General features: G+C 52.9%; 1 protein-coding gene across 1 annotated transcript in view; it reads left to right on the forward strand.

Annotated features, from left to right (window-relative positions):
• LOC145352895 (protein WWC3-like) overlaps positions 1-8,095 on the forward strand; it is a 185,391-nt gene that overhangs the window by 176,402 nt on the left and 894 nt on the right. The window contains exons 9-10 of the mRNA XM_080203196.1: positions 4,643-4,885; positions 6,622-6,711. Of these exons, the coding sequence (XP_080059322.1) occupies positions 4,643-4,885; positions 6,622-6,711 (333 nt within the window). The remainder of the gene's footprint in view (positions 1-4,642; positions 4,886-6,621; positions 6,712-8,095) is intronic.

Raw genomic sequence — 8,095 nt, forward strand, 5'->3', positions numbered from 1 at the left:
CTGTGAGGCAGCAGTGCTAACCACTGTGAGGCAGCAGTGCTAACCACTGTGCCACCCAGGACATCAGGGTTACGTGAGAGTGTTCCTACAGCACAGCAGCGATTATACTTTAGAAAAATTACTTCGTTAGCTGTAAAGCACTCTTTGCACACCCTAAGATTGTAAGAGGATCTGCTACGTTAACACAAATTCTTCCTTCTTTCTATCCACTTGAGGCTCAATAACTGAGACATGACATGAAAAGACTGTGATATTGGCGTGGTGACAAGGCCCCAGGTTAAGTACATTCCCTTCATTACCTGTGTCTCTCACTTACAACGTGTGTGATGTGGAGATGCTGGGGTTGGACTGGGGTAGACACAGTAAAAAGGTCTCGTAACACCAGGTTAAAGTCCAACAGGTTTATTTGGGAGCAAAAGCCACTAGCTTTCAGAGCACTGCCCCCTCATCAGGCGAGTGGGAGTTCTGTTCACAAACAGGGCATATAAAGACACAAACTCAATTTACAAAATAATGGTTGGAATGCGAGTCTTTACAGGTAATCAAGTCTTAAAGGTACAGACAGTGTGAGTGGAGAGAGCGTTAAGCACAGGTTAAAGAGATATGTATTGTCTCCAGACAGGACAGTAAGTGAGATTTTGCAAACCCAGGCAAGTCATGGGAGTTACAGATAGTGGGACATGAACCCAAGATCCCGGTTGAGGCCGTCCGCATGTGTGCGGAACTTGGCTATCGGTCTCTGCTCAGCGACTCTGCGCTGCTGTGTGTCGTGAAGGGTGCCTTGGAGAACGTTTACCTGAAGATCAGAGGCCGAACGCCCGTGACCGCTGAAGACATTTGGGTAAGCGTTCTGCAAGGCGGCCTTCACGACACAGGACAGCGCAGAATCACTGAGCGGAAACTGTTAGCCAAGTTCCGCACACGTGCGGACAGCCTCAACCGGGATCTTGGGCTCGTGTCACACTATCTGTAACCCTAATGACTTCCCTGGGCTTGCAAAATCTCACTAACTGTCCTGCCTGGAGACAATACACATCTCTTTAACCTGTGCTTAACGCTCTCTCCACTCACATTGTTTCTACCTTTAAGACTTGATTATCTCTGGAGACTTGCATTCGAACCATTATTTTGTGTCGTTATGTGCCCTGTTTGTGAATAGAACTCCCACTCACCTGATGAAGGGGTAGTTCTCCGAAAGCTAGTGGCTTTTGCTACCAAATAAACCTGTTGGACGTTAACCTGGTGTTGGGAGACTTCTTACTGTTCTCACTGACAAAGAGCTGAAACAGCGGAGACAACATCTGGTTAGTCACATCTGGTTTGTCCAATTCCACCAGGTGAGCGCTCATACCTGAGCCACACTTCTTACATACCTGTGGCTCGGAGGTGGAATGGTAACATTTGGCTTGCAGGTAAGCGATGGGAGTTGTGGGCGAGGGCGATTGAGGTGGTCGCTTTTGGGAGGTGAGGGTTTTAATCAGGGTCGGATCCAAACCAGGCACCCCCTGCTGGCTGGATACACGTACTGCCTCCATCAACAGCCTCACCTTCACACAACAGCCACGATCGGTGGGGGAGACCCCTCACTGTTTTATTTACCATTCCTTGGGATAGATTTTCATTTGATGAAGGAATATAAAACTGGAGACCACCCCCAACACTACCCCCCCCCCCCCCCCCGCCTTCTCGGTCTCTCCCCTGTCCCCTCTGTCTCTCCCTATCTCCCCCTCTCTGTCTGTCTGTCTGCCTCTCTATATACGTCTCTCTCTCTCTCTATGTATCTCTCTCTCTCTCTATGTACGTCTCTCTCTCTCTCTATGTATCTCTCTCTCTCTCTATGTACGTCTCTCTCTCTCTGTACGTCTCTCTCTCTCTGTACGTCTCTCTCTCTCTCTGTATGTCTCTCTCTCTGTACCTCTCTCTCTCTCTGTACGTCTCTCTCTCTCTCTGTATGTCTCTCTCTCTCTGTACGTCTCTCTCTCTCTCTGTACGTCTCTCTCTCTCTCTCTCTCTCTGTATGTCTCTCTCTCTCTTTCTGTATGTCTCTCTCTCTCTCTCTATGTACGCCTCTCTCCCTATGTACGCCTCTCTCCATGTACGTCTCTCTCTCTCCCTCACTCTATGTACATCTCTCTCTCTCTCTTTCTCTCTCTATGTATGTCTGTCTGTCTGTCTCTCTCTCTCCCTCACTCTATGTACGTCTCTCACTCTCTGTCTCTCCCCCTTGCCTCTCTCTCTCCCCCCACCCTCCTCCCTCTCTCTCTCTCTCTCTCTATATCTATGTACACCTCTCTTTTATACGGTCCTTTTCTAAAATTTTCCTAAACGCTCTTACATCACCTGCCCCATGAGGAGAGCAGTGTTGGGTATTGTGTTTGAGCAGAGACTGCATGCAGCTTTGCTCAGGGACGATGCAGTCTGTTTTGTATTCTGGATATTCACTGAGACTCTGTTTGCCCCAGTTCTCAGTTTATGTTCCTCACGGTCTACAGGACTAGCAGAATTATTTAACTGTGCTGCTCTGAAGAGGGTGAATCAGCAGCCAAGATATAAAAATTGGAGTGACGATACTGAACGTGTAATCGAGAAACAGGGCCCTGGTAATCCTGAGAACATCTCTGTTTGACAGCTTCAGTCAGAGTTGCAGAAACTAAAGTTTATTTATTTACAAGTAAGGCTGACATTAACACTGCAGTGAAGTTACTGTGAAAATCACCTAGCTGCCACACTCCAGTGCCTGTTCGGGTACACTGAGGGAGAATTTAGCACGGCCCATACGCCTAACCAGCGCGTCTTTCAGACTGTGAGAGGAAACGGGAGCACCCATAGGAAACCCACGCAGACACGGGGAGGATGTGCCGATTCTGCACAGACAGTGACCCAAGCCGGGAATCGAACCCGCGTCCCCGACGCTGTGAGGCAGCAGTGCTGGCCACCGTGCCGCCCCTGAGAAGCTGAAACTGTCCTTGGAGCTGCCCGACACTTGTTAAGAGCCCAGCTAACTCAGCAGTGCCCTAAAGGGAAGGAGATCTGTGTTTGGTTTCGACGCGACTCCAGTCCCACAGCAACATGGTGGACGGCTGATCCCCGAGGTGACCCCAGCCAGCACCTACACAGCATCAGAAACCGCTGGATTACTGTGAGGGCACAGCTCAGCGCCAGTGTCTCGGGGTGACGAGGGAGTGGGTCGCCTCCCAGTGCAGACAAACCCAGAGGATGAAAAAAAAACTCAATCTGCAAAGTCAGCTGGGGTCAGCAGAGTTCGTGCTGTGGGAAAGAGACCTTGGCACCAAATGGTATTTAGACATTTGTTCTGTGTTTCCTTTGGAGGTCTTTTCAAGTGAAAGATTTGGAGGAAGTATGGGTCACTGCTTCAAATATTGTCATCGTTTCTTCTTGAGTTGGAAAATTAACTTTGTTCATACATTAATCAGAATTTTGCCACCTTGTTTCCCCCTTCTCGCCCCCCCCCGTCCCCCTCTCTGTCTCGCCCCCTCTCTGTCTCGCCCCCTCTCTGTCTCGCCCCCTCTCTGTCTCGCCCCCTCTCTGTCTCGCCCCCTCTCTGTCTCGCCCCCTCTCTGTCTCGCCCCCTCTCTGTCTCGCCCCCTCTCTGTCTCGCCCCCTCTCTGTCTCGCCCCCTCTCTGTCTCGCCCCCTCTCTGTCTCGCCCCCTCTCTGTCTCGCCCCCTCTCTGTCTCCCCCCCTCTCTGTCTCCCCCCCTCTCTGTCTCCCCCCCTCTCTGTCTCCCCCTCTCTCTGTCTCCCCCCCTCTCTGTCTCCCCCCCTCTCTGTCTCGCCCCCTCTCTGTCTCCCCCCCTCTCTGTCTCCCCCCCTCTCTGTCTCCCCCCCTCTCTGTCTCCCCCTCTCTCTGTCTCCCCCTCTCTCTGTCTCCCCCTCTCTCTGTCTCCCCCCCTCTCTGTCTCCCCCCTCTCTGTCTCCCCCCCTCTCTGTCTCCCCCCCTCTCTGTCTCCCCCCCTCTCTGTCTCCCCCCCTCTCTGTCTCCCCCCCTCTCTGTCTCCCCCCCTCTCTGTCTCCCCCCCTCTCTCTCTGCCCCCTCTCTCTCTGCCCCCTCTCTCTCTGCCCCCTCTCTCTCTGCCCCCTCTCTCTCTGCCCCCTCTCTCTCTGCCCCCTCTCTCTCTGCCCCCTCTCTCTCTGCCCCCTCTCTCTCTGCCCCCCTCTCTCTCTGCCCCCTCTCTCTCTGCCCCCTCTCTCTCTGCCCCCCTCTCTCTCTGCCCCCCTCTCTCTCTGCCCCCTCTCTCTCTGCCCCCTCTCTCTCTGCCCCCTCTCTCTCTGCCCCCTCTCTCTCTGCCCCCTCTCTCTCTGCCCTCTCTCTCTCTGCCCCCCTCTCTCGCTGCCCCCTCTCTCGCTGCCCCCTCTCTCTCTGCCCCCTCTCTCTCTGCCCCCTCTCTCTCTGCCCCCTCTCTCTCTGCCCCCTCTCTCTCTGCCCTCTCTCTCTCTGCCCTCTCTCTCTCTGCCCCCTCTCTCTCTGCCCCCTCTCTCTGTCTCTCCCCCTCTCTCTCTGCCCCCTCTCTCTGTCTCTCCCCCTCTCTTTCTGCCCCCTCCCCATTGTTCTTTCTGCGCCCCCCCTCTCTGTGTCTGTGTCTCCACCCCCCTCTCCTCCTGGTACCGGCCTGTATCACACAGAGTTTCCAGCATCCAGCTGCAGTTGGCCCAGTTGGACAATGAGAGCTGGCCCGGACGCGCTGAGGCCGACTGGGCCCGTCTCCAGCTGATCCGAGAGAAGGAGGCCCTGCTCCGGGAGCTGCAGCTGATCAGCCAGCAGAAGCGTCTGCCCGAGGAGCTGGCCCGGCTAGACGCGGAGCGGCAGCGTCTGGAGGAGGACGTGCAGCGAGCGCAATCCATCCCCTGTCAGGAGTTTGCTGAGAGGTTTGTGTTCCCTTTGCAGAACCCACCCCCCCCCCCCCACCCCCCCCGGAGCCCGGGGACGTCTGGGTGGTTTTGTGGTTGGCGATCGGTGACTGGTGGTGTGCCCCAGGGATCAGTGTTGGGTCCGCAGTTGTTTACGATTTACGGAGATGGTTTGGAGTTGGGGACCAAGTGTAGTGTGTCAAAAATCGCAGATAACACTGAGATGGGTGACAGAGCAAAGTGTGCAGAGGACTCTGAAAGTCTGCAAAGGGACATAGACGGTCCAAGTGAGTGGGCGAGGGTCTGGCAGATGGATTACAATGTTGGTAAATGTGAGGTGAGAACAACAGCAAAGTGGGCTGTTATTTAAATGGTAAAAAAATTGCAGCGTGCTGCTGTGCAGAGGGATCTGGGTGTCCTTGCGCAGGAATCTCAAGGAGTTGGTTTGCAGGTACATGCTTTTAAAACCTTCACAGCCCCTTCCAGCGCAGATGGAGCGGTGGGAGGGGCGGGCGGAGGGGGCGGTGGGAGGGGCGGATGGGGTGGTGGGGAGGGGCGGACGGAGTGGTGGGAGGGGCGGACGGGGCGGTGTAGAGGTCACGTGCTGAGTGCGAATCACTCGTTACTGAGACCTTGGGGAAGGTCTGAGCTGGGAGCGAGTCACTGCCCTTGCAGGGTGTTACGTGGTGCATTTGGTTTATTATTGTATTAGCAGACAGTGAAAAGTATTGTTTCTTGCGCGCTACACAGACAAAGCATACCATTCATAGAGAAGGAAAGGAGAGAGTGCAGAATGTGGTGTTACAGTCATAGCTAGGGTGTAGAGAAAGATCAACTTAGTGCGAGGTAAGTCCATTCAAAAGTCTGACGGCAGCAGGGAAGAAGCTGTTCTTGAGTCGGTTGGTACGTGACCTCAGACTTTTGTATCTTTTTCCCGATGGAAGAAGGTGGAAGAGAGAATGTCCGGGATACATGGGATCCTTAATTATGCTGGCTGCTTTCCCGAGGCAGCGGGAAGTGTAGACAGAGTCAATGGATGGGAGGCTGGTTTGCGTGATGGATTGGGCTACATTCATGACCATTTGTAGTTCCTTGCGGTCTTGGGCAGAGCAGGAGCCCAGACCAAGCTGTGATACAACCAGAAAGAATGCTTTCTATGGTGCATCTGTAAACGTTGGTGAGAGTCGTAGCTGACATGCCAAATTTCCTTAATCTCCTGAGAAAGTAGAGGCGTTGGTGGGGCTTTTGTAACTGTCGTGTCGACAATGGGGAGAAGGTTGGTGGGTGGGGTTGGGGGGGGTCGACCAGGACAGGTTGTTGGTGAATCTGGACACATAGAAACTTGAAGCCCTCGACCCTTTCTACTTTGTCCCTGTTGATGGAGACGGGGGCCTGTTCTCCTTCACACTTCCTGAAGGCGATGACTGCCTCCTCCGTTTCGTTGACGTTGCGGGAGAGATTGTGGTCATCGCGCCAGGTGAGGGAATCCCTTCGGGATACAGTTCCGGCAGTAATAGAGATGCAGTTAAGGCCTCGAGCGGCTCCTGGCTGGCGTGGTGAGCCCAGTGTGTGAGGTGAGGTGTGAGATCTTGCGGTGCAGATGGGTGGATAGGTGCAATACTCTGTAATGTATAAAGCAGCATGGAAGGCGAGATCAGAGATGTTTTTTTCTCTTCAGTTTCTGTGGAAGCTTCACCACGATGCTGACTTGATTCTCGTTTTTATTCCCAATGTTTTTAACCTTTTGCTTGTAGGAGGATGTTACAGGAGAAGAAGAACTGTCTGTTGAGACAGCTGGAAGAAGCTACACGGTTAACCACATACCTGCATTCTCAGCTGAAGAGGTTAGTGGGCCTGTTGTCAGGATTTTATAAAACTTAAGAAACATAAGAAATAGGAGCAGGAGTCGGCCATCCAGCCCTTCGAGCCTGCCCCGCCATTCAATAGGATCGTGGCTGATCTGTCGTGGATCAGTTCCACATTCCCACTTTCTCCCCATAACCCCTAATTCCCTGGCCTACCAAAAACCTATCTATCCGTGACTTAAATATATTTAGCGAGGCAGCCTCCACCACTTCAACGGGCAGAGAATTCCAGAGATTCACCACCCTTTGAGTGAAGAAGTTCCTCCTCAACTCCGATCTAAACTGCCCCCCCTTTATCTTGAGGCTGTGCCCTCTAGTCCTGCTGTCCTTTCTAAGCGGGAAGAATCTCTCTCCCTCTACCCTATCCATCCCCTTCATTATCTTATACATCTCTATAAGATCCCCCCTCATCCTTCTAAACTCCAACGAGTACAGACCCAGTCTATTCAGCCTCTGTTCATAGTCCAACCCCCTCATCTCCGGTATCAGCCTAGTGAACCTCCTCTGCACTCCCTCCAAGGCCAAAATATCCTTGCATAAGTGCGGCGACCAAAACTGCACACAGTACTCCAGCTGCGGCCTCACCAGTGCCCTGTACAGTCGCAGCAAGATCTCCCTGCTTTTATATTCAATCCCCCTCGCTATGAAGGCCAGCATCCCATTCACCTTCCTGACCCCCTGCTGCACCTGCAAGCTGGGTTTTTGCAACTCATGCACTACGTGGTGAACTATAAAAGTAAACAAGATATTTGGCATTTTCTTTATGGCTTTGATATGATTGGACTTTTGCGTGAATCTGATTAGAAGCTATCTAAAAATTAAAGTTTATTTACTTGTCACAAGTAAGGCTTACATTAACACCGCAATGAAGTTACTGTGAAATTCCCCGAGTCGCCAGACTCCGGTGCTTGTTGGGGTCAATACACCCTAACCAGCACCTCTTTCAGACCCTACTAACACCCTGACACTAAGGGGCAATTCAGCACGGCCAATCCATTTAATTTGCACATCTTTGGAGGAAACCGGAGCACTCGGGAGGGAAACCCACGCAGACACGGGGAGAATGTGCAGACCCAGGCCAGGAATCGAAGCCAGGTCCCTGGCGCCGTGAGGCAGCAGCGCTACCCGCTGTGCCACCCACAGCACGTCACGGTAGTGAGGTTATGTTCCTGGACTAACAATCCCGAGGATGTGAATTCCAATCCCAACCAATTGAGAAATTTGGATTCAGTTTCAGAAGATCAGGAGGTAGGGAACGTGGGTCAGTAAATGTGGCCACGAGGCTGTTGGAATTTTGTTAGTGTCCTTTGGGTGAGGAAACTTGGTGTCCCAGCCTGGCGTCAGGACAAGCCCAGACATGTCC

Source organism: Carcharhinus amblyrhynchos, chromosome 15 (assembly GCF_965287045.1).
Source record: "Carcharhinus amblyrhynchos chromosome 15, sCarAmb.v2.hapA, whole genome shotgun sequence".
Classification (NCBI taxonomy): domain Eukaryota; kingdom Metazoa; phylum Chordata; class Chondrichthyes; order Carcharhiniformes; family Carcharhinidae; genus Carcharhinus; species Carcharhinus amblyrhynchos.